The sequence below is a fragment of the Mustela lutreola genome, chromosome 11 (genome assembly GCF_030435805.1).
Source record: "Mustela lutreola isolate mMusLut2 chromosome 11, mMusLut2.pri, whole genome shotgun sequence".
In the NCBI taxonomy this organism is placed as follows: Eukaryota; Metazoa; Chordata; class Mammalia; order Carnivora; family Mustelidae; genus Mustela; species Mustela lutreola.
The window spans coordinates 91788070-91814120 of NC_081300.1; the positions used below are offsets into that span (position 1 = coordinate 91788070).

General features: G+C 52.6%; 1 protein-coding gene across 2 annotated transcripts in view; it reads left to right on the forward strand.

The window, feature by feature from the left end:
• RBM19 (RNA binding motif protein 19) overlaps positions 1-26051 on the forward strand; it is a 128499-nt gene that overhangs the window by 15730 nt on the left and 86718 nt on the right. For both annotated transcript variants that reach the window (XM_059139085.1, XM_059139086.1), the window contains exons 9-18: positions 7743-7814; positions 8547-8750; positions 9479-9609; positions 10382-10503; positions 10943-11039; positions 12622-12732; positions 14808-15008; positions 16335-16464; positions 23318-23496; positions 25770-25830. In XM_059139085.1, the coding sequence (XP_058995068.1) occupies positions 7743-7814; positions 8547-8750; positions 9479-9609; positions 10382-10503; positions 10943-11039; positions 12622-12732; positions 14808-15008; positions 16335-16464; positions 23318-23496; positions 25770-25830 (1308 nt within the window). The remainder of the gene's footprint in view (positions 1-7742; positions 7815-8546; positions 8751-9478; positions 9610-10381; positions 10504-10942; positions 11040-12621; positions 12733-14807; positions 15009-16334; positions 16465-23317; positions 23497-25769; positions 25831-26051) is intronic.

Genomic DNA, 26051 nt, shown 5'->3' on the forward strand with positions numbered 1-26051 from the left:
CCGGTCACAGGCTCGGTGAGCTCGGAGCGCGGCCGGAGGTCAGGCAGACGGGAGTAACTGGGCGCTGTTCTCTGAGGGCGCACTGAGGAGTGGGGCCCTGGGCTCTCGGCTCCTCCGGCCCGAGACCAGGAGGCCGCCATTTGTATTCCCGTCCTCCGGAACTCTACGGAAAGCGCTCAGGGAACGAAAGCTCCTGAAAGCAAACCCGAGCGGATTACTCACCCCGGCCCAGGGTAAGGGCGGTGTAATTCCGCCTGGGGCAAAGACACTTGACAATCACTACAACAGGCCCCTCCCCCAGAAGATCAACAAGAAATCCAGCCGAGACCAAGTTCACCTACCAAGGAGTGCGGTTTCAATACCAAGGAGAGCAGCAGAATTCCAGAGGAGGAGAAAGCCAAGCACGGAACTCATGGCTTTTTTCCTGTGATTTTTTTTTTATTCTTGCAGTTAATTTAATTTTTTCTTTTTCTTTTTTTTTTTTTTAATTCTCGCCTTCGGGTAAATTTTTTTTTTAACTGTTACCTTTTTCTTTTTTAACGATTTTTTACTAGTTTATCTAATATATATATTTTTCCTTTTTTACATTTTTCTTAGGTGTTTTCTTTTTTAAAAAAATTCTTTTCTTTTCTTTTCTTTTTTTCTTTTTCATTTTTCTTTTTTTTTTTCTTTCTTCCTTTTTGAACCTCTTTTTATCCCCTTTCTCCCCACTCACGATTTTGGATCTCTTCTAATTTGGTTAAAGCATATTTTCCTGGGGTTGTTGCCACCCTTTTAGTATTTTACTTGCCCCTTCATTTACTCTTATCTGGACAAAATGACAAGACGTAAAAATTCAACACAAAAAAAAGAACAAGAGGCAGTACCGAAGGCTAGGGACCTAATCAATACAGACATCGGTAATATGTCAGATCTAGAGTTCAGAATGACAATTCTCAAGGTTCTAGCCGGGCTCGAAAAAGGCATGGAAGATATTAGAGAAACCCTCTCGAGAGATATAAAAGCCCTTTCTGGAGAAATAAAAGAACTAAAATCTAACCAAGTTGAAATCAAAAAAGCTATTAATGAGGTGCAATCAAAAATGGAGGCTCTAACTGCTAGGATAAATGAGGCAGAAGAAAGAATTAGTGATATAGAAGACCAAATGACAGAGAATAAAGAAGCTGAGCAAAAGAGAGACAAACAGCTACTGGACCACAAGGGGAGAATTCGAGAGATAAATGACACCATAAGACGAAACAACATTAGAATAATTGGAATTCCAGAAGAAGAAGAAAGAGAGAGGGGAGCAGAAGGTATACTGGAGAGAATTATTGGGGAGAATTTCCCCAATATGGCAAAGGGAATGAGCATCAAAATTCAGGAGGTTCAGAGAACGCCCCTCAAAATCAATAAGAATAGGCCCACACCCCGTCACCTAATAGTAAAATTTACAAGTCTCAGTGACAAAGAGAAAATCCTGAAAGCAGCCCGGGAAAAGAGGTCTGTAACATACAATGGTAAAAATATTAGATTGGCAGCTGACTTATCCACAGAGACCTGGCAGGCCAGAAAGAGCTGGCATGATATTTTCAGAGCACTAAACGAGAAAAACATGCAGCCAAGAATACTATATCCAGCTAGGCTATCATTGAAAATAGAAGGAGAGATTAAAAGCTTCCAGGACAAACAAAAACTGAAAGAATTTGCAAATACCAAACCAGCTCTACAGGAAATATTGAAAGGGGTTCTCTAAGCAAAGAGAGAGCCTACAAGTGGTAGATCAGAAAGGAACAGAGACCATATACAGTAACAGTCACCTTACAGGCAATACAATGGCACTAAATTCATATCTCTCAATAGTTACCCTGAATGTGAATGGGCTAAATGCCCCTGTCAAAAGACGCAGGGTATCAGAATGGATAAAAAAAACAAAACCCATTTATATGTTGCCTCCAAGAAACTCATTTTAAGCCCGAAGACACCTCCAGATTTAAAGTGAGGGGGTGGAAAAGAATTTACCATGCTAATGGACATCAGAAGAAAGCAGGAGTGGCAATCCTTATATCAGATCAATTAGATTTTAAGCCAAAGACTATAATAAGAGATGAGGAAGGACACTATATCATACTCAAAGGGTCTGTTCAACAAGAAGATTTAACAATTTTAAATATCTATGCCCCCAACGTGGGAGCAGCCAACTATATAAACCAATTAATAACAAAATCAAAGAAACACATCAACAATAATACAATAATAGTAGGGGACTTTAACACTCCCCTCACTGAAATGGACAGGTCATCCAAGCAAAAGATCAGCAAGGAAATAAAGGCCTTAAACGACACACTGGACCAGATGGACATCACGGATATATTCAGAATATTTCATCCCAAAGCAACAGAATACACATTCTTCTCTAGTGCACATGGAACATTCTCCAGAATAGATCACATCCTCGGTCCTAAATCAGGACTCAACCGGTATCAAAAGATTGGGATCACTCCCTGCATATTTTCAGACCACAATGCTCTAAAGCTAGAACTCAACCACAAAAGGAAGTTTGGAAAGAACCCAAATACATGGAGACTAAATAGTATCCTTCTAAAGAATGAATGGGTCAACCGGGAAATTAAAGAAGAATTGAAAAAAATCATGGAAACAAATGATAATGAAAATACAACGGTTCAAAATCTGTGGGATACAACAAAGGCAGTCCTGAGAGGAAAATATACAGCGGTACAAGCCTTTCTCAAGAAACAAGAAAGGTCTCAGGTACACAACCTAACCCTACACCTAAAGGAGCTGGAGAAAGAACAAGAAAGAAACCCTAAGCCCAGCAGGAGAAGAGAAATCATAAAGATCAGAGCAGAAATCAATGAAATAGAAACCAAAAAAACAATAGAACAAATCAACGAAACTAGGAGCTGGTTCTTTGAAAGAATTAATAAAATTGATAAACCCCTGGCCCGACTTATCAAAAAGAAAAGAGAAAGGATCCAAATAAATAAAATCATGAATGAAAGAGGAGAGATCACAACTAACACCAAAGAAATACAAACTATTATAAGAACATACTATGAGCAACTCTATGGCAATAAATTTGACAATCTGGAAGAAATGGATGCATTCCTAGAAACATATAAACTACCACAACTGAACCAGGAAGAAATAGAAAGCCTGAACAGACCCATAACCAGTAAGGAGATTGAAACAGTCATTAAAAATCTCCAAACAAACAAAAGCCCAGGGCCAGACGGCTTCCCGGGGGAATTCTACCAAACATTTAAAGAAGAACTAATTCCTATTCTCCTGAAACTGTTCCAAAAAATAGAAATGGAAGGAAAACTTCCAAACTCATTTTATGAGGCCAGCATCACCTTGATCCCAAAACCAGACAAGGATCCCACCAAAAAAGAGAGCTATAGACCGATATCCTTGATGAACACAGATGCGAAAATACTCAACAAAATACTAGCCAATAGGATTCAACAGTACATTAAAAAGATCATTCACCACGACCAAGTGGGATTTATTCCAGGGCTGCAAGGTTGGTTCAACATCCGCAAATCAGTCAATGCGATACAACACATCAATAAAAGAAAGAACAAGAACCATATGATACTCTCAATAGATGCTGAAAAAGCATTTGACAAAGTACAGCATCCCTTCCTGATCAAAACTCTTCAAAGTGTAGGGATAGAGGGCACATACCTCAATATCATCAAAGCCATCTATGAAAAACCCACTGCAAATATCATTCTCAATGGAGAAAAACTGAAAGCTTTTCCGCTAAGGTCAGGAACACGGCAGGGATGTCCATTATCACCACTGCTATTCAACATTGTACTAGAGGTCCTAGCCTCAGCAATCAGACAACAAAAGGAAATTAAAGGCATCCAAATCGGCAAGGAAGAAGTCAAACTATCACTCTTCGCAGATGATATGATACTCTATGTGGAAAACCCAAAAGACTTCACTCCAAAACTGCTAGAACTTATACAGGAATTCAGTAAAGTGTCAGGATATAAAATCAATGCACAAAAATCAGTTGCATTTCTCTACACCAACAGCAAGACAGAAGAAAGAGAAATTAAGGAGTCAATCCCATTTACAATTGCATCCAAAACCATAAGATACCTAGGAATAAACCTAACCAAAGAGACACAGAATCTGTACTCAGAAAACTATAAAGTACTCATGAAAGAAATTGAGGAAGACACAAAGAAATGGAAAAATGTTCCATGCTCCTGGATTGGAAGAATAAATATTGTGAAAATGTCTATGCTACCTAAAGCAATCTACACATTTAATGCAATTCCTATCAAAGTACCATCCATCTTTTTCAAAGAAATGGAACAAATAATGCTAAAATTTATATGGAACCAGAAAAGACCTCGAATAGCCAAAGGGATATTGAAAAAGAAAGCCAACGTTGGTGGCATCACAATTCCGGATTTCAAGCTCTATTACAAAGCTGTCATCATCAAGACAGCATGGTTCTGGCACAAAAACAGACCCATAGATCAATGGAACAGAATAGAGAGCCCAGAAATAGACCCTCAAATCTATGGTCAACTAATCTTCGACAAAGCAGGAAAGAATGTCCAATGGAAAAAAGACAGCCTCTTCAATAAATGGTGCTGGGAAAATTGGACAGCCACATGCAGAAAAATGAAATTGGACCATTTCCTTACACCACACACAAAAATCGACTCAAAATGGATGAAGGACCTCAATGTGCGAAAGGAATCCATCAAAATCCTTGAGGAGAACACGGGCAGCAACCTCTTCGACCTCTGCCGCAGCAACATCTTCCTAGGAACAACGCAAAAGGCAAGGGAAGCAAAGGAAAAAATGAACTATTGGGATTTCATCAAGATCAAAAGCTTTTGCACAGCAAAGGAAACAGTTAACAAAATCAAAAGACAACTGACAGAATGGGAGAAGATTATTGCAAACGACATATCAGATAAAGGACTAGTGTCCAGAATCTATAAAGAACTTAGCAAACTCAACACCCAAAGAATAAATAATCCAATCAAGAAATGGGCAGAGGACATGAACAGACATTTCTGCAAAGAAGACATCCAGATGGCCAACAGACACATGAAAAAGTGCTCCATATCACTCGGCATCAGGGAAATACAAATCAAAACCACAATGAGATATCACCTCACACCAGTCAGAATGGCTAAAATCAACAAGTCAGGAAATGACAGATGCTGGCGAGGATGCGGAGAAAGGGGAACCCTCCTACACTGTTGGTGGGAATGCAAGCTGGTGCAACCTCTCTGGAAAACAGCATGGAGGTTCCTCAAAATGTTGAAAATAGAACTGCCCTATGACCCAGCAATTGCACTATTGGGTATTTACCCTAAGGATACAAATGTAGTGATCCAAAGGGGCACATGCACCCGAATGTTTATAGCAGCAATGTCTACAATAGCCAAACTATGGAAAGAACCTAGATGTCCATCAACAGATGAATGGATCAAGAAGATGTGGTATATATACACAATGGAATACTATGCAGCCATCAAAAGAAATGAAATCTTGCCATTTGCGACAACATGGATGGAACTAGAGCGTATCATGCTTAGCGAAATAAGTCAAGCAGAGAAAGACAACTATCATATGATCTCCCTGATATGAGGAAGTGGTGATGCAACATGTGGGCTTAAGTGGGTAGGAGAAGAATAAATGAAACAAGATGGGATAGGGAGGGAGACAAACCATAAGTGACTCTTAATCTCACAAAACAAACTGAGAGTTGCTGGGGGGAGGGGGTTAGGGAGAAGGGGGTGGGATTATGGACATTGGGGAGGGTATGTGCTTTGGTGAGTGCTGTGAAGTGTGTAAACCTGGTGATTCACAGACCTGTACCCCTGGGGATAAAAATATATGTTTATAAAAAAAAAATGTTGAGTGAATATAAAAGATTCTTTCCTAAAAAAAAAAATAAATAAATAAATAAAATAAACACATGTCCCTGGTCCCGGGGCTTTACTCGGCCAAGTCCACGGGCAGTGCTATGGGTTGCCGAGGAGTGTGGTGTTGCCCCAGGCTGCCCTCCCCACTGCCTTCCCGCTCTGGGTGGCCAGCCCCCTCCCTAGGCTTCAGAGGGGTAGGGAGCACGCTGGCAGGAAGGTTCTGCACTTGGAGAGCTAGGGGCTCGCCTATGCTTACTTGGTGCCCTCCCGAGAGCCACCCTGGGGGCCTCTGGCTGGGGAAGGCCAGGCAGCAACCAGGAGGCAGGGTGTCCTTGGCAAGAAGACTCCCGCCTGGGCAGAGGGGTTGAGAACTGTGGGGGCTGGTGTTCAGGGAAGAAAGGGCTCCTGCTTTAAGGATGGTCTTGTCACCTTTGAGTATCTGCGATTCCTCCCTCGCTCTCTGAGCACAAAGCCCTGCTTCCCAGGCAGCGCCGTTCAGCCAGCGAGCTCTCCTTGCACCTTTATCCGAGTGCAGTAAAGGAGCGGGTGACGAGCACCTGCCTGGGCTCAGATCCCAGCTCAGCCACTGGTGGGTTCCATGACCCTGAATGAGGGACTTGGCCTCTCTCCCCTCATCTGTGCAATGGGGCAGTCCTACCTAGTCCGGTCCATTGTGAAGACTCAGTGAGTTAGCACACACACAGCATTTAAACTCTGCTGAATGCCTCCGACATACTTCCTGAGAGCTGCTGTTAATAGTGGTGGTGGTGTTGGAGGAAGGGGTGCCCCTGTTTTCATGGTACTTTGGAGACCACAGGGTGAGCAGGGGCTGGCAAGGGGGAGCAGGAAGGAGCATATCAGAGCTGTCAGGGCTGAGAGAAAACCGTATTGGAGGCCTGGGAGCTGGAGGGAGCTGGAATGGGAGCATAACACTTTTGAGGAGCGACAGATGTCCCCTCAGAAGAGCTGGTGAGGAGGGAGGACCCAGCCCCGAGGCCAGGGGGCTTACTATGACCATGGACTCCAGCCGAGGTGCAGGAGCGCAGCAGGGGCTTAAAGCACGGGGAGGCCACAGTTGGATACGGAACATTCCCTGGCTGGTGACAGAAGGGTCCTGGGGCCGGTCCCACAAGGGGTGGGTGGGCTGGGTGGGGCTTTTGCAGCCATCCAGGGAAGAATCCGAGGGGCGAGGGGGGTGGGCTGGGGTGTGGCGGAAAGGGAAGGGAAAGGATGGGGGATGTTTATGGGGATAGATGAGGTGCCTGCCTTTGGGAACGGAGAGGAAGGAGGAATCCTTAGAGGCAATAAAGAGCCTTGTGATGGAGCCCTAGACCCCTGGGCTTAGGACCACATTACAATGCCGCCATCTCTTAGCCCTGCCGCTCTGCTGCTCATGGGGTTTTGGCCCTGTGAGGTTGCGGATGGGGGGCCCCGTGCTCCAGGAAACAGTCCCGTGTGCTTGTTTGTGCACACGGGGCGAGCGACGGAGTCCCCGTGGAGACAGCCGCTCGGGTGCTGAGCTGGTCACACATTTCCGCCTCGGCTCATCTCCTCCAGGGGAGGCCATGGAGCGGGCCCTGGTGCGGGTGGGGTGAGGCCGGAAGGGAGCTGCAGGTCTCCTGTGGTCAGCACCTTCGTCTGTGAAACCAGCCCGCGGGGTCTCAGCACTGCCCGCAAGAAGAGGTGTGTGGCTGGGGGTGCGGTGGGGAGAGTCCGCTTGGGGTTATCCCCCACTTTCTGCTCAGATTCCCCAAATAGCCAGCACAGTGTGGGTGTTCCTGTGAAACTCCCACCAGTGTCTGCAGTCTCCCTTTTGTCACTGTCCCCTCCCAGGGTACATCTTTGTGGACTTGAGCAGCGAAGAGGAAGTCAAGCAAGCTCTGAGATGCCACAGGGAATACATGGGTAAGGGGCCAGCCTCCACCTGGTGGCAGGGCTTCGCTCGCTCATTCGGTCACTCCGTATGTTTGGGGGAGGGTCTGCTGTGTGCCCGACACTGGTCTAGACACTGGGGATACAGCGGTGAGCAGAATAGACCAAAACATCTGGAGGTGGGAGGTAGCTGGAGGTAGGAGTTAGGAGGTAGGATGTAGCTGCTGTAGAGCGGGGAGAGATAAGCAGCCAGCAGATGGGCTGGGATTGGAGCAGGTGCATTTTCAAATAGGATTGCGTCCACTTGGGCCTCGGTGAGAAGGTGACATTAGAGCAAAACCCAGAGGAGCAGCAGGGGCAAGCTCTGGCTTTGTGGGACGGTGCACAGAAGCCGTTCATCAGCAGTGCAAGGCAGTCCTCCAGGGTGGGCTGTCCTGGGACACCTTGGCCCAGGCAGAGCCAGGGAGTGTGCCTGAGGGGTAGAGGATACAGCACGGTGGCCTGCGGTGACCAAGCAGCTGCCCCTCCTCCCCCCGCACCACGGTTAAAGCCAGATGTGCAGGATGAGTGAGATTCGGGGAGAGATTCCTTCCAGTTCATGCCTAGCCCTGGCCCAGAACCTCCACCCTGGTAACAGAGCTGGGTGCCAGCACTCTTGCCTGGCTGTGGCCTCTGGCAGGCCGCAAAGGAGAGTTCGGCTCGCCGCCCAGGAGTCGCAGGCAAGTTCTGGGCCTGCGCCGGAGCCCTGACTCTGTCCTCCTGCAGGCGGGCGCTACATTGAGGTATTCAGGGAAAAGAACGTCCCTACGGCCCAGGCGCCCCTGAAGAGTAGCGCCAGACCCTGGCAAGGCCGAACCCTCGGGGAGAATGAAGAGGAGGAGGACCTGGCCGACTCTGGGAGGCTCTTCATCCGAAACCTGCCCTACACCAGCACTGAGGAGGACCTGGAGCAGCTCTTCTCCAAATTCGGTAGGGCCGCTGCCTCTGGCTCTCCTAGCACGTAGTGTGTGAGCCGTCGGCCTGGGCTCCAAGAGGGCCCGCCTCCTGTCAGCTCCTGACCACAGGCAGACGGCTTCCCCCTCTCGCTCTGTTCCATCCTCCATAGATGGGGCCCGTGATCCCTGAGCTGCTGGGAGTGCTCCCATGTCCTGGACGCGGGGGTTAGCAGGGCTCCCGGGAGAAGGTCGTGTCACGGGCGTTGTGAGCTGTCTAAACCCTGTGTCTCCTTGCTCTCTCTGTCTAAACACAGAACAGACAAGATTTGGAGACGATCTCCTAAGTTAGCCCTTGCTGGCCGAACTCTCGCTGCTCGGATTGTGAAGTCCCTGCATGGGAGCGGGTGGGGGGTGCGGACGCAACAGGGCTCCTCGGCCTGGGCTCCGCTGTCTGAGACCTTGCTCCCCACACCGAGCGTCCCCGGGGAATGTGATAGGGTCTTGTTTGTCATGGTCGCTGCTATTTCACAGGCAAGAACGGGAAGGCATGAGGCTCAACTCAGCACGCAGGGCTGCGTGTTTGTAAGGTTGGAGTTAGCATTTGAGATGGAGGGTAGACTCGTAAAGGATTGAGAAAGGCCACTTTCGACCACTGAGGTGGTCTCATGGTGACCATGGCTGGGACCCAACCAGAAGAGCCGGGTGCCCAGCACTCAGGCCCAGCTGCAGCCCCCAGGGTGCTGACACCTGTCCTGTCCCCAGGTCCTCTGTCTGAGCTTCATTACCCCATCGACAGCCTGACCAAGAAACCCAAGGGCTTCGCCTTCGTCACCTTCATGTTCCCTGAGCACGCCGTGAGGGCCTACGCGGAAGTGGACGGGCAGGTGTTTCAGGTGACTGCCCTGGGCTGGTGGAGGGTGGCTGGGCTCAGGTGATGGGGACAGGATGTGTGGGTCCACATGCACAAGCACCCACATTTCTAAGAAAACGTAGACAGTGTGCAAAGCCGCTGCTTCACAGGAGCCCGTGGTGGGTAGCTTCCTGAGGGCAGGGCCCTTCAGCACCTAGGACAGCGCCTGGTGCACTGTGGAGGCTTGAAAACTCTGTTAAATGAACACATATGCCTCCGTGCCCAGAAATACCACTTGGGAGAGAAGTGGGAAGGAGAGTTTGAAGCCGGTCACGTTAAACAGGCACAATAGAACGTAAGAAACTCTTCTTCTTTTCCAGTGTTACCGCGTAGTTTGCTTTGCCCGCCTGCTCAAGCCCAGGCCAACTTGTGCTCCCTTTCTCCTTTTTCTCCCTACTCATTCGTTCATTTGTGATTTATTGGTCTCCTGGGGCTGCCCAGCTGGACCCGGCTCCCACCCACGTGGAGCCCTCACTTCAGAGTGTGGGGCCGGGAGGGAGCCCGGGTTTGAGGGGGTGAGGGCTGCTGCGGGGTTTTCATAAGATGCTCAATTTCTGTCTTGAGTCTGCGTCAGACACCTCCCACCAGCGTCGGGGCCCTGAGTCGTGTGGCCAGGCCCCCATTCTGGTGTGAGGGTAGCCATGTGGGGGTTCTCCCAGAGGCAGCATCTCCCGACTAGGGTCTTAGCACTAATGTCTTGGGGCAGGATGTGGACCCACCCCGCCCTCCATCCTCTTCTCATCATCCTCAACCAGGGAAGGATGCTTCACGTGTTACCCTCCACCATCAAGAAGGAAGCCAGCGAGGACGCGGACACCCCAGGGTCATCGTCTTATAAGAAAAAGAAAGAATCTAAAGACAAAGCCAACAGCTCCAGGTCCTTACCCACTGCCAGCCTCTGGGCCCTGCTCCTCCAGCTGCCTGCGTGCTCTGGCCCCTTGGGATGGGTTTAGCCTCTTTTTCATGACCTTGCTGAGCCCCACTTGCCTCATCGGCTTAATGGGGAGAATCACAGTGGTGCCTTACTTTCTTGGGGTTGGAAGAATTAAATGAACTGATACAAGCAAAGTGCTGGGTCCCTGGCACAAAGTAAGTGCTTGTCCAGTGTCAGGGATTGTATCGTCCTTGCTCATGTCTCCAGGCCCTGGGTCCTTGGCCCATCCACACCAGGTAAGTTGGCAGGAGGAGGAGGAGGCTTTGGGGGCTTACAAGGGCAGGTCATGAACTTGTTTCTTAGAGCTTTTTCCTCGGAGAAAATTCTCTGCTCGTTCAGCCTTGGTCTGACGTCCCCATTCTGCCTCTGCCTCTCCTCTCAGCTCTCACAATTGGAACACGCTGTTCATGGGCCCAAATGCTGTGGCTGACGCCATTGCACAGAAGTACAGTGCCACCAAGAGTCAAGTGTTTGACCACGTGAGTGGATGTCCCGTCTGAAGCATCTGGCTCTGGGTTGATCAGAAGGGGAGAAAGAGCAGGGGAGGGGCCGTGGTTCTGGGGTCCTCTACAGGCCCCAGGCCTCAGGCCGAAGTTGTGGGCATCCTAGGAGCCTTCTCTGGAAGTATCCTCTCTGTGCTCCAGGCCTGCCTCTCCTGGGCTTGTGTGGAGCCAAGCCAGAGAGACCCAGCTGTGAGGTGCTCCTCACCACAGCCCGATGAGCTCGGTGCTCCTGCTGTCCCACTTTCCAGGGGAAGAAACTGAGGCCTAGGGACACAAAGCAGCTTGCCCAGGGTGATGCACTTGGAAAAAGGCAGATGGGATGACAGGTCTGTCAGACTCTGGTGCCCATGCTCTGAACCCCATCACCTGCCTCTCCAAGTGTTGTTGCACACAGTCTCTCAGCTGTGGGTGGGGGGGGCAATCCTTGAGACGAAGAAAGGGGAGTCATTGGTCTCTGTCCCTCTTCCCATCGAAGTCAAACCGGATTCTTGCTGACTTCTCCCATTCATCTTTCCAGCCCCCTTACGTCACACAATTTCCTTAAAATGTGCATGCCTCTATTTACACTGTGGCTAAGTCCATCTTCGGCAAAACCTTGGAGTATGTTTTCCAGCCAATCAGCAAAGGAGATCTGTGGTTTTGCCCCATAAACCACAGACCCATTGTCATTTCCTCCCGCCCAGCACTCCCAAGTCAGCGCTGCCCATTCGATCTAGAATGTGTGCCCCGTGTGTAGTGGCAGACATCATAATGGCCACGTTTTTTTAAAAACCAAAAAGAAACAGGCAAGGTTTGTTTTCATAATCTGTTTTGTGTAATTCAGTATAGCCCAAGCATAGCCAGGACACCATGTCTACGTAATACACGGTGTGAAAGATGACAAGATCCCTTCGCCTTTTGCTTTCTCACTAAGTATTGAAAATCCAGCATATGTTCTATACTCCGAGCACTTCTGGATGCTCACACGCCACGTTTCTAGTGTTCAGTGGCCAGATGTGGCGCGTGGCCCCCATGTTGGGCCGGTCACCTCCAGGCCTTAGACACTTAGGAGGCATGCGGCCAGTTCAGATCCCACAGGCACCCCACACAGGAAGGCTGGCTCTTCTAGAACCTTCCAGAGAAGGAAGACATGTATAAACAGGTGCAGCACACCCGTGATGGCTGGGAAGGCTAAGCAGAGTAGGAGAGAGGGTGTGAGAGTGAGGGTCACCAGTCAGCAAAGTGACATCTAGGCAGAAACTGGGTGGAGGGGGGGATTGGATTGTGGGTAAGCACCATGTAGGCGGAGGTCAGAGAGTATAGAGACCCAAGGTGGGGCTGAGGTTGGCCTGCTCGGCTGAAATGGAGGGTGGGGAGTGAAGCTGGAGTGGGAGGCACGGGGCTCTTGATTTACTGTGAGAGACCCAGAGCCCAAGCCACGAGATCACTATGGGTCCACGAGGGGCGATGGCAGGGCCCAGCCCCACCCAGCCATCTCCTCAGGCTGTTGGGAGATGAAACAGCTGACCTGTCACCAGCCCGCCAGCTAACAGGGCCTCTTCCCCCTCCCCTCCCATAGGAGACCAAGGGCAGCGTGGCCGTGCGTGTGGCCCTGGGGGAGACCCAGCTCGTCCAAGAAGTACGACGCTTCCTCCTGGACAACGGGGTCAGCCTGGACTCCTTCAGCCAGGTGGGTGCCAGGTCAGCAAGCCACCGGTGGCTAGAGGCCCACGGATGGGGTTTCAGATTCAGGTTGGTTTGAAAACCAGAGCTTTCCTTTTTTTTTTTTTTTTTAAGATTTTATTTATTTGACAGAGAGAGATCTCAAGTAGGCAGAAAAGCAGGCAGGGGGGTGGGGGGTAATAGGCTCCCCACTAAGCAGAGAGCCTGATGCAGGGCTCGATCCCAGGACCCTGAGATCATGACCTGAGCCAAAGGCAGAGGCTTAACCCATTGAGCCACACAGGCATCTCAAGATCAGGTCTTTCCAGGATGATGATTATTAATCCCTAAATTGTCTCTAAAGAAGAAAATATCCCTTGGGCTCAGACAAGGAGCCCGTCTGACTCACATGGTGTCTCTTGGGGGCTGTGTGCAGGGGCCCCGCCCAGTAGCTTACTAGGAGCCCTTGTAGTCTGTGAGTTAAGACTTTGGTTGGACCAGGTAGGAGAGCAGTCTGGACCCCTAATGCTCTTTCTCCACCAGGTAGGAGTTTAGATGACAGATGGTTCACCAAGTCCCACAAGCCTGCTGAGACCTGCTCACATCCCCCACTCCCTCTCACAGGCTAGGAAACTAAGGCCCAGAGAGGCGGTGGGGGTGGCGGATTAGAGGTCAAATACCAAGCCTGTGGCAGGAGCCCAGACTAAATCTCGAGTTCTGACCCCCGAGTAGCCCTCTCAGCTGTCCAGGCCAACCTCCAGGGCGAATGCATGTGTGAAATACGGATGCTGAAGGCTCGCACTTCCTGGGACTCCCCACAATTCCCCCAAATCTGTGTTTTATTATTCCTTTCCCTCACGTGACAACCGAGGAAAGCAGCCCTGTGTGTTCCCATCATGGTCCACAGAAGCTGAGTCATGTGTTCCAGGTCCCACAGCTGGGTGTGGATCAGAATGCAGCCCCAGAGCCCGCGCCCCTAACCGTTATTCTCTGTGGCCTTAGTTGTACCTGAAGCCCACTGGGACCCAGCCCTTGCCACCTGCAGATGGCCTCTGCCTGACTCAGTCCTCACAGCAACAGTGAGGCCTACAGGATGGGTGTTCCTGCCCATTTTGCAGATGAGAAAACTGAGGCCAGAGTTTCAGGTTAGATTCATATCTAAGCTAAGACTCCTGCTCAGATACCCCATATGCCAGGAGTTTTGCTGTAATATCTTGCTTCTTTGGTGCCCTTGCTACTTGATTTTTCAGTAAACTGATCGCTGACATTTACAGGGTGGCACATTCGATGTGTGCTTGGCTCGTGTTAGTGTGTGTAATTCATTCCCTCCCTGCGAGGCTCCTGTGAAGTGGGCGCCCTGTCCTGGCGTTAGGGAAGGGGCTGAGACCGACGTACATATACGTACCAGGGCCGTCGTAGTGTCTCGTGGGGCTTCTCCCAGAGGCAGATTGAAGAGGTTCAAGGTTGGTTCTCACTGGCCAGTGAGAACGGTTGAGAAAGTTCAAGGGGAGACCAACAGAGAGTGTGCTTATCACAGTAAGAGCTGCTATAGCAGGGGGCTGTTGTTTGCCTGGGGGATCACTGCAGAACTCACACTACACACTTGTGTCCCCACCGCACCATGAGGAAGGACGCACGTAGCTCTGAGTGTCGCAGGCTGCTCCCGCAGTAGTAACGTGCAAGCCCATCCCGCCTGCCCCATGTGTGACAGCAGGTGCCCTGCAGGTCCAGGACAAGACCTCTGGCACCAAGATGCACATCCTGGCCATTGGCAGTCTGGGCGGGGACAATCCGCAAGATCCAGCGAGGGCTGGCAGTCTGGGCGGGCACTGGCAGAATCTGCCGTGGCTCAGAAGTGGAGGGGCTGACGTGTGACCTGGGCTCTAGACCTGGGGCCCTTGCCCCTCCTTGCCCCGAGGAGCCACCTCTCTCCCTGGAGCACCATGTCTGAGGGAGTGGGATCTCGGGGCCTGCTCCCCAAGTACCTGGCACTTGAGGTCCCAAAGGGGTGCGTGGCGCAGAGAGAGCCGCAGGTGGGCGCTGGGGTCAGCCTGGAGAGCCTCCCTTCTGTTGTCCCCATGTGTCTTGATTCCCTGCCTGCAGGCGGCGGCCGAGCGAAGCAAGACCGTGATCCTGGTCAAGAACCTCCCGGCAGGCACCCTGGCGGCTGAGCTGCAGGAGACCTTCGGCCGCTTCGGCAGCCTGGGCCGCGTGCTGCTGCCCGAGGGCGGTGTCACCGCCATCGTGGAGTTCATGGAGCCCCTGGAGGCCCGCAAGGCCTTCAGACATCTGGCCTACTCCAAGGTAGGGCTGCTGGGGCCTGCTGGGGAGAGGGCAGAGGGGGATGGACCAGCAAGCAGCCTTACTGCAGACCTGGCTGGTGGCGCTGGTTGCTGGTCGCAAACTAGCTTCTCCCATGTGGCCTATGACCCCGCCTCCTCGGGCCAGGAGCATGCAAGAAGGCCTCTCTAGACATCCCCAGGAAGCACCCCGTGAGGTTCCTTGCCTCACTCTCGCTTTCCTTGGCTCTCTACTCCTACGCGAATTAGAGCCATCTTTCCTGGAGCCTCTGGTATGTTGCATTTCCAGTAAGTTGAAAGTCACTTCTGTAAGAGGGCGGTCTCCTGTTTCTCTGTAAAAAGAGAAAGAAGTCCTGTGTATATGCACATGTATAGCAGTAGGTTATCTTCTTGTGGTTTCTTGATAAAAGCAACGGCCACAAAGCAGGGGCTTGAGACAGCAGAGCTGGGGTATTGTCTCCCAGCTCTGGAGACCCAAAGTCAGAAATCCAGCTGACCCAGGTCCCTGCCTGCTTGGAAGTCTCTGAGAGACCCTTCCCTGCCCCTGCCAGCTTCTGGTGGCCCCACGTGTCCCTTGACTTGTGGCTGCATCTGTCTGGTCTCTGCCTCTGTCTTCACGTGGTCTTCTTCCCCTGTCCCAGGTCTAACTCTGCCTTTGTCTTGTGTGGACCCTTGTCCTCGGATTCCCGGCTCACCCAGATAACTCAGACGCTCTCATCTCAAGATCCTTCACTTAATGATATTTGCAAAGATCCTTTTTTTCCAAATAAAATCCCAAATCCGCAGGTTTTAGGATTTGGGAATGTGGACATAACTTTATGGGGGGGGGGGCACCATTCATCCGAGATGAGTAGCTTCTCTCTACCAGGCACTTTAGCTGTCCACAGACTGCTTATCAGTGTCTGGTTTGTCCGTTTTGTAAAAGGAAAGAATGTGCCTGCACACGTGTGTGCACGCACTGCCTGTGGTCTACAGGCAGGGGAGGGAGATAAAGTGTTCTGACCGCCCTTCCACGCTTCCTCCTGGGGAGCCGCAGTTCATAAGTGATCCTGCTTCCCCATCCCACTCCCCTTCACTCCCTGATCACAGAAGACCCACGGAGACCCCAGCGTGTCCAATGACAACAGATGCTCGGGCCTGTCCCCTGAGCCCCAAGCTGCAGCAAGGGTGGGGGGGAGTGTGGTGTTCTCGTGGGTCAGGCAGCACAGAAGGTTCCAGACTGTGCCACTCTTCTTGGCTCCGTTCCTCTGGTTGAGTTGCCCATACTCTGTGAGCCTCAGGCTCTCCGTCTGCAGGAGGAACTGAGCGCCTCCCCGCCTTATCTCTGCAGTTTCACCACGCCCCCCTGTACCTGGAGTGGGCTCCAGTGGGCGTCTTCTCCGGCTCAGCCCCGCAGACAAAGGAACCCCGCGATCCACCAGCAGGCCCTGCAGAAGAGGACAGGACAGAGCCAGAAACCCGTAAGAGCTGCGATCAGGGTGTCCCGTGGCCGTGGGCAAGTGGAGGACGGAGGGTAGCAGGGCTGGGCGCCACGCGGTGGTCTGTCACATACTTGGTTTAGAGTTCTTTATTTGTCCCGGAGACCAGCATATTTCAGACTCTCGGGTTTTATAGGCATGTAAGATGTTCTTAAGATCAGAGCGTAGAAATTACAGGCGTGGCATAAAGTAGCAGCTTTACAGTTTGCCAGTTAAAGGTTGAACAGACCGCTGGAATCTACCCGTAGGGATTTAGAGCAGAGCCCGTGGGCGCCTTCTTATTTAATGCCCCCACCCCAGTGCCTGGCCAGGGAGGGCGCCTGGCGGAGGAGACACTTTTCCCCGGGTCCTTGGAGTGGCACAGGGTCCCTAAGCCACCCAGGACCGCAAGGGCAGGACAGGGAAGGGACGCTGGGGCAAGGACGGGGGTGACCCACCTCCCAGCTAATGCTTCACACTTGGGGGCAGAGGGGACGCCATTGGCACCGAGGCAGCACCGGCCCCTCCTGATGGGATGGTTGTGCAAAGAGCGAGGGTTTTCACACGCGCAGCCTCTGCCCACTGCATAGTCGGGAGGGCTCAGTGCCCCTGACCCTCCGAAGCTCACTGCCCTTGTCCCTGCGGTGTTTCCCACATGTCCCCTAGGGGGCGGAAGCGCTCATGACCACAGCCGAGAATTAAAGACCTGAAAAATTTTGAAAAGGACTGGTGGTCCTGTTCCCCACAGGTTAGGAGCGCTCATCAGCAGTGTCCCCCGCTTTCCTAGCCAGCCCCCCATGGAGTTAGCCATGTATTGAAATAAGAATTGAGAAAATAAGGCTCCCATCTGCCACCGTCGTTCCCAGAAAGGGTATCTCAGGGCAAAAACGGGGCGAGCAGAATTCTCAGATTAAAGAGCAGGCCTTTCATTGAATAGCCCTCACTGTCCATAAACCTCCTGGGGCTGTCTGCACTTGGGAACCCCTAGTCTGGTATCTTCGTTCCGGTCAGGAAGGGGAGTTCTTTTGTCTCTGCATTTGGAGACTCCAGGAGGCCCCCCGGTCCTCAGGCTTACTAATTACCATCTGAATCTTCAGTAGCCCCTGATGCCAACCTAGTTCTGTCCTCAGATGGGATTAAGGTTCCCTTCAAAACCCGCCTGCGGCCATCAGGAAGACTTCTCTTGACACAGTCCTGTGATTTTCTTAACCAGCCATCACCCCAAAATCTTCAGCCACCTCACCGTTCACTTCACTTGCTCATCCTGAACCTGATTATTTTTTGGCCAAAGCTGGCCCTTGTTTCGGGCGCACAGACTTGCCAGGAACGAGGACCCATTTCCCACCTCTTTGGCAGGACCACCGAGCCTGGTGCCAAGTGGCCCCACTCATTTGCACGTGTCCTGGTGTGGTCCCTTGCCTTGCTCACTGCTGGGTGCCTCGCCCCCCGACGAGGCCCCAGACATAGCCTGGCTCCATGAACATGTGTGGGCGGAGTGAACGGATGCAGGAAGAAGGGTTTCTGCCTCTCTCTGCCTGGAAAGGTAGGGGCAGAGTCATCCTGGCTTTTGTGTCCCAAGCCTTGGGCACACAGTAGAAGTGTGGTTTTGGAGGGGTCATCCTCCAGCGGTCGTTCCCCTTCCCAGTGGTCGGAGTGGGGCGAGATGGTGCCAGCACCGATTACAGGGACAGTCCTGGCTCCCTCTGGGGGTACTGATTGACGCCCGCCCCACGAGCTACCCTTTGCTGTGTTTCAGCCCTCTCCCACTTCCTGGAACCGTAAACAGGCTCATTTCCTTGGTGTCTGTCTGCCTGACTTCGCTGTTAGAAAGTCCATCCCACAGGGCGGGGACATTTCTGCTGGCTCCCCACTGGAGCTCAGCATCCGGAAGGAGAGCAGTGCAGGGTGCTGAGTGAACCCAAGGGTGCTCACGCTGTGCCAGGCCCTGCCCCGAGCACTTCGGGTTCTTCAGGGTGCAGCTCGGAGCTCCTGGGGAAGTTACCATCTCTCTTGTCCTTTCACAGCCCTGCGCCCAGGCGAGCCGCCATCCTTCTCTGAGGCTCGGTTTCTGCATCTGTAAAATGGGCATGATGACCGTGCCGACTTCTCAGGGCGCTGGTGAGAGTATGGTGAGGCCCGTAGGGAAGGCACCGATAAACTCTGCCTCTCTGGTGGCTTTGGCAGCAGAAGCCGGGGTGTGCAGCCTGTCGTCAGCCATGAGCACCAGCTTCTGAGCCGGGGTGACCCCAGTGGGTGCCACGCAGACCCTCTTCCCCAGACGAGGCCTGGTGGGGGGACAAATGGGGGCCGTTGGTGGCGGCTGAGATGTCGCAGTGGGAGCAAGAGTGGGTCGTGTGGATGGACATATCCTAGAGCTCATGGAGAAGAGGCTTTGCAGAGACCGTGTACCCAAGTCCGGCCTGCCCCACTGTGCCCTGCTTCCCGGGGCCTGTGGTGCCGTGTCGAGAGCCTCCCACACAGACTCCCCCTGACAGGCCCTGCCTCTTGGGGCTGACGAGACTCACATAAAGGAGGCCACGGAGCCTGGCAGAGGGGCCCGGGTGCGGGCCCGATTTCAGACAGGGCTTGTGCGTGTCTGGACTGATTTCAAGCCCTGCTGAGGCCCACGTCACCAGGTGCATTCCCACAGAGCTCACCTCCTGGGCCTCTTTTTGTCCTTTCTGTTCCTTTTCTGACACGAATCGCATACAGAGCCCCCTCCCCAGCCTCCTGCACTGTCGCTTTTCATCTGCTCCTCCCCCTTGCCTAGGCCTCTACCTCGTTCCGGAAGCTTCCCCAATCCATCGCGTGGGGGCTCAGCCAGCCTCCAAGCCCTAGACTTCCTCAGGCCCCGAAGGAAGGGAGCGGGGAGGGGAGTGGATGGAGCTTTTCTCTTCCCCACCCCCTCCTTCCTTTCTGGAAAGCTCCCTGTTCTCTGTACCAGTCTCGAGGGAGGGGGACAGTGTGTTTTATCTCCCCACAAGCAAGACCCTCACCTCCAGATAAAGGGCTCAGAGTCGGGGGAGGTCCTGGAAAGCTGCTTGCAACTGATAACAGTCTCTGCTGTCAGCCTTCAGCGCCCAGAGCTGGGAAGGGGGGGCCACAGTAAATTCTGCGGCCTGATTATAATAAAGCCCCATGTGGCGATGCGTGACTGGGTTTTATTGTGCTAACTACAGATGGAAGCACATCCTCCCGGCCTGCCCCAGCCCCCTCCAGCCCACCTTGCTTTGAAATCCTCCCCCAACCCGAGCCGCACCCCCACCCTCTGGCCCTGCCCTGCTTCCCTTCCTTACTTCTTCCCGCTTTCTCTGCTTCCTGGTGATTTTGTTGGCAAACATCTGTTTGAGTTTCACAGGATCTCCTTTTTTGTTCTCTTCTCTGTCTCCCCACTCGGACCAGGAGCAGAAGTGCTTTGAAAAAAATGACCTTGGGCTTCGCGGCCGTGGCACTGGGCCTCCGCGACACACCTCTCTGGACAGGGACGCGGGTGTGGACCCCAGCCGGGCCGGGCCTGGCCTTGCCTGGCCGCTTGGGGAGCAAAAGGCCTCCCCAGGGATGTGGCCAGCAGGGACCTGGTCCCCCAGACTCTGAGGTGTGGCCCACACCACTACTGAGTGACATCACCAGGACTCTGACTGACCCGGGTCACTCCTTCCTCAGGCCTGTGTGCTTTTCACCGCTCTGTGCTAGTCTGTGGGCCCCTGGATTTTTCCAGGCCCCTCCTTTTCAGCAGATCTCAAAACTAGCCCCCTTATCTTGTCCCTTCTCCCAGCATCCCAGGGGCAGTTATGGATGCAGGCAAGTGGTTTCTGGGGACACCGAGGTTTAGAGAAGCCACAGACACCTCTGTGCTTCCACCTCTGGGAGGAGGGCCAGGCCAATTTAATCATGTCTTTTATTTCAAGCTGGCCGTTCGTCCCTGATGTTGGGGGTCAGAGCTACTGGTTGACCGATTAGCCGGTGAGCCAGACCAGCCACACACCTGGGGCAGACGTAGGTCCTGGCCGCCTTCACTGTTCCCTTGTTCTTTCTGGGCAGGGGCAAGGGCAGCTCACTTGCCATGGACACGATCCAACCCTGACCATAAGCTTCATTCAGCTTTCACTAAACGCAAATATCCCATCTCTGGGGCAGGTGCCTCTGACCCTTTACACAGCTCTTAGAAACGGGGCAGGGAGGCAGGATGGGGCTGGGCTCCCCTGAGCTGCTGTCCTGGGGAGCCTTTGAGCCCCCGGGACACCAGGAACCAGCTGGATTCTGGGCCCTTGGGAGGGCCGGCGGTCTCTGCTGGTGGACTGTGCATGGGCTGGGTATAGGGAGCACTGCACCAAGGCCCGATGAGCTGCTTGGTTTATTGGTTGACCACTGCCTGGTAAAGAAGCCACAGGTCATTGAGTTAGTTACTGAGATTAAAAAACCACGGGCTTTTCTGTCGAAAGGTGGATTTTCAGCTTCTCTTGGAAGAACTGCATGTGGGACCACCCTGAGCTGTCCTCTGATAGCAGCAGTTGGCTGGTACCAAACAGGGGCTGCCCCTTAAAGCTAACCATGAACCTTCTTGGTCACCATCATCCCCACCTCTGTCTTCTCTTTAAAAAGAATCTCTTGGGTCTTCTGTGAACCTCTCTCCCAACCTGAAGATCCCTCAGATTTAGGGCTCGGAGGCAGTAGCCTCTAGCGTTGGTTACAGGCCACCTACTTTTAGTGACGTTGCTCCCATGGTCATTAATGAGACCGTGCACCTGGGGCATCGAGCCCAGTGCCTGGTGTGTGGGGCAGGGGTGGGAGGATGGGGGGGTCTACTCAGCTGTCCTTCCCCACCCCCCACTCCCGGCTTTCATCTCCGAGATGGCAAATGCAAGGAGAGCCAGTGGGGTGGAAATGTCATTCCCTGCTGAAGGTCGTGGTTTTCAGCTCGACTGAAGTTCTCATTCAGACCCCGAAGTCTTAGCTACTTTGCATAGCTTCGCTTCCCCATCATTAGCAATACTCTGTCCACCCTGCTTTGCTTTGAACGTGGACTTTAAACAGCCACACCATGGAGTCCCTTGTTGGGTAAATTGTGTTAGTGTCTTGGGTGGGGGAGGAGCCTTTGTGTTGATTTCTTCTTTTTTGTCCTGGAGTGAAGGTCTGAGTTCTGGGTTCAGCTCCGGGGGAGCAGGAGGGGCAAAGGCTGTCTGTTCAGCTCATGGGAGACAGACGACATCATCACGGCCACCCGTTGCCATCAGGGCTTGAAAGGGTTGTTTCATGACAAATCGGTTGAAGCTTAATTAGGCCTCGCAAGCGTTCGGCTTGCCTCACAAGGGGCAGGGGAGGCAGACGTGAGGAGGTGTGGGTACTCGGTGTGAGAGTGAGCAGGGAGGATTCGAACCCCAAGAAGCTTGAAGTGTTTGAGTGCAGGCGTGTGGGAGGAAAGGCTGTGTCTGTCAGCCGGGAGCCGGCTCACAGAGCTGCCTCCCTGGGGCCTGGGCCGGGCAGGACGGGCCAGGTTTGGATCCGTGTGGAGGGACGGGCCCCCTGCTCAGAACCACACGGGTGTGAGGGTGCCGTCTCATGACTACTTTGAAAAACCTCTGAGATGGACCCCGATTTCCGCAGAGTGTGGGCGGAGCCTCAGAAGCTTGTATGCAGAGGTGGGACGTGACCCCGGACCCTGATCATGGGACTTGGGGACATTGAGGACGTTGAACTGCAAGCATTTCATCACAGCAGGACTTCTTAGAGGTCACGGTGCTGATCTCAGTCTTCTGAGCCTTCTGTCACCCCCCAGGTGACGTCCCCGCACGTCACCGTGGCTGGCCTGCGCCGCAGCCACACACCCACCTGCTGATACACAGCCTCCTGTTTGCCCTTCCCCCTTCCTGAAATGCTGTTCCTTCTGAGTGACAGGAGGGCTGGGGGCCTGGAAACAGCAGCACTCTGTAATCCCGTTCTCCAGAAACACCCAGGACACGTTCTGCCTTCCCTTCTAGCTTTCGCTTCCCCGTGTGTCTCTCGGCTGTGTGTTCGGAACGTGGTTGGGTTTATGCTGTTTATTAGTTCAGATCTTCATTTTTCTCATAATTTTTTACATCCTAAGCGTCCATGTTTGTCCTCACACAGGCCTCAGAAACATCATTTTTAACGAACACATACCGTCCCACTCTTTGGTGGCGCTGTAACTGTCCTAGTGTCCTATTTATGAGTATTGAGTGGTGGTAGGGGTTTTTTTTTTTGTTTTTGTTTGTTTGTTTGTTTGTTTGTTTTGTTTTGTTTTGTTTTTCAGTATTTGGCTATCATGTGCAACTCTGAATTTATGTTGTCGAATATAGATAAGGCACACTCTTAGTGTGTGGCTCCCTGAAGTTATGTACGTTGGGGATCCTAATTGAACGTAACATTCCTCAGGTTCATGGGGGTCTTACAGTGTTCACATTTTACTGCTGTCCTGTAATTTTTTGTAAGTTTTGAGTCCCATTTTAATTTGAAAGTTCGCTCCGTGTCACTTTTTGCGAAGTAACACGTTACTTCGGTTTTGGGTTCACTAGAACAGTTCACACAGTAATTTATTTTGAGGCTCACATTAGCAGGGCTTAGTCCATGGCTCAGACTTCTGGTCTGTGTTTCATATTCCTTTCTGTTTAAAAGAGTGGCTGGAGGCAGGACAACCTCGCCCCCCTCCCAGTCTCCCCATAGCTTCCCCCAAAGAGCAGCTAGAACCCCGCGGTCGCTGGCAATCCATGCCCCTTCCCAATGCCTCCCGCACAGAGTCGGAACCCCTCTGGTCTAGCAGGTTCTGTGCTTTAGGCCCCGGGACTTAGACCTTTGATGGGTTTGACATCTAATGGTATTGTGTTTTGGGGGGACCCAGTGCCAAACAACAAGACCCCGGAAGATGAAAAGCCAGCAGAGGGAGGAGCTGCAGACAGTCCAGCGAAGGTGGAAGAAGAGGAGGAAGAGGAAGAGGAGGAGGAGGAAGAGAGCCTCCCTGGGTGTACTCTGTTTATTAAAAATCTCAACTTCAACACGACGGAGGAGACCCTGAAGGACGTGAGTGATGGCTGAGAACGGGGAAGGAGATCATAGGGCGGGGAAGCCCGTCTGCTAACATTCTGGATGCTTTATTCGGCTGGTAAATCTGGTTCACGCTGATATGGGGCCGCACAGCCAGCAACCAGCCCCTCCATCCCTGCTGGGCTGTCCCATCGGCATCTCCCCCAGGGACCTGAGCCGTGCGCAGACCAGCCTGGGGGCTGGGAAGGGCACCCACAGACATGGAAGGGGACATGTCAGGGCGGCTGGGGAGGCGTGTGCAGTGTGAAAGCTGTCGTCTGTGTGTGTTAGCATGGCACATTCAGAAAACAAAGCCATCCCCCACCCCACCTCCCCCACGCCCCGTCAGTTGTTTCTGTGGCGTGAACCACCCAAAAGCAAATGTTAGCACAACCTCCTGGCCTGATGGGAGCAGGCAGGAGACACGGGAATGGGTGTAGGGCAGCCCTGCCTGAAATCCATGGATGGGATGGGGGCTTGTGCGTTCTTGGGGGGTGGCGCAGAGGGTGCAAAGATGAGCATCTCCAAGTAGTTGTCTGGGAAATACCAGGTGAGTCCTACCCTGAGTGGGGTTGGGGGCCCTTGAGAAGGAATTGGCCAGAGATAGGGAAATGGGGCCTCCAGTTCCAAAGGATTAGGGTCTGCAAAGTCTCCGCTGGGCTGAGAACTGTGGGGAGATTTCTGTGAACTAGGTTTGGCACTTTTTCTTTTTTTCAATGCCAGTGATTACGAGCAGGCTGACAGCCATGGACTGGTTCTGAAAAAAACGGTGGCCATAAGGATTGAACTCACTGACTTCTAAAAATTCTTTTGAGTTCCAAAATTGCACAGATGGATTCAAGATGGGGGAACGAGGTCCACTGAGTTCCAGAGAAATGGTGCTGTAGGGGTGGGGCGGGGGGCAAGCCTGCATCTGGAGGGAGAGATTGCCGTGTCTCCTTTTTGGGGAGGCAAAAGAGGACAGAGCCTCCGCTGAAGCCACCTGGGTAAGCGGCTGTGCCGTGACTGTCCTCTTGCCGGCTGGGAGAGTGGCCACGGCACAGGGACATGGTGGCCAAAGCAGCAGCACCTTTGGGGCAAAGATTCACTGTGTGGAGCAACCGGAAATGCACCCTGGGACTTCTCATTGGCTGCTTCCGGAGTCCGTTTGGGTCTGGGCTGGGTTTGCTTTTGTAAAGAGGTAGGTCCCAGCGGTGCCGGATTGCTCGGAAGAGGTGAAGACAGCGTGTCGTTTGTGTTCGTTTCCGCTGTGCAGCTCTCCCAGGTCCTGTACGGGAGCGTCGTCGGGAATTGTTTCCTAGAAGACGCACCCGAGCTTCAGACTCCGGAGCTGGGAGTCACCGCTAGGGTGACGTCTAGGTTCCGCACGTGTGATGTGAGGCCTGAGCTTCAGGAGGTCAGGTCACTGTCCCAGGGCCATGAGCCCATCGGAGGCACCGCAGGGAGCAGCGCCCAGCCCACAGGGTTCCCCTCATGTCGCCCCAGGTTTGGGGTCAGACTTGCCTGGACGTGGATCCTGGCCTCACTCTTTTTTTTTTTTTTTTTTTTTTTTAAGATTTTATTTATTTATTTGACAGACAGAGATCACAAGTAGGCAGAGAGGCAGGCAGAGAGAGAGAGGGGAAGGGAGCCCGATGTAGGGCTCGATCCCAGGACCTGAGCCGAAGGCAGAGGCTTAACCCATTGAGCCACCCAGGTGCCCCCCGGTCTCACTCTTGGCTAACAGTGCAATCCTGGGTGAGTCCTTTAGCCTCTCTGTGCCTTGGTTTCCCCATCTGTAAAATGGAGTTGTTAGGTGAATCTTCCCACGGAGTGGTTTTTTGGTTTAAGATTTTATTTATTTATTTATATCCTTACTTATTTGAGAGAGAGAGCATGGAAGAGAGAGAGGAGCAGGGGGAGGGGCAAAGGGAGAGGAGGAAGCAGGCTCCCCGCTGAGCAGGGAGCCCGACATAGGGCTCAATCCCAGGACCCCAGGATCACGACCTGAGCCGAAGGCAGATGCTTGACTGAGCCACCCAGGTGCCCCTGGTAGAGTGGTTTTAAAGATCTGATTAGGATGAATGAGATAATCCAAGGGTCTGACACTTAGGATTAAGAGAGTCCATACGTGTCTGCACCTCAGGCGTGATCTGGCTGTTAGCTCTGCTGTTAGTCCTGGCCTCTTGGGGCCCTGGCCCCATCCGTAGCCTCTGTCTTTCAGGATGCGCCTGCACCAGTTGCAGAGTTAGCCTGAAATACTGCTGACACACATTAACATTCCTTTCCAGGTGTTTTCCAAAGCGGGGACGGTGAAAAGCTGTTCTGTTTCCAAGAAGAAGAACAAAGCAGGTATTCCTTACGAAACCGGTCAGGAAGGATGATTGCAAAAGGACCTGTGGCTTTGGGTGGAGGGCGAGGGTAACTCTCACTTGCTTGTTCGGAAAGCCTTCACACTCTCACGCGGCCCTCCTGAAATGGTCCCTCTTTGTCCGTCCCCAGAGACTCGCCATGTTCCGTGGAGGCAGCCGTGCCCGTCAGGGTCTTCTGCATTTAGACTCTTTGCTTTGGAC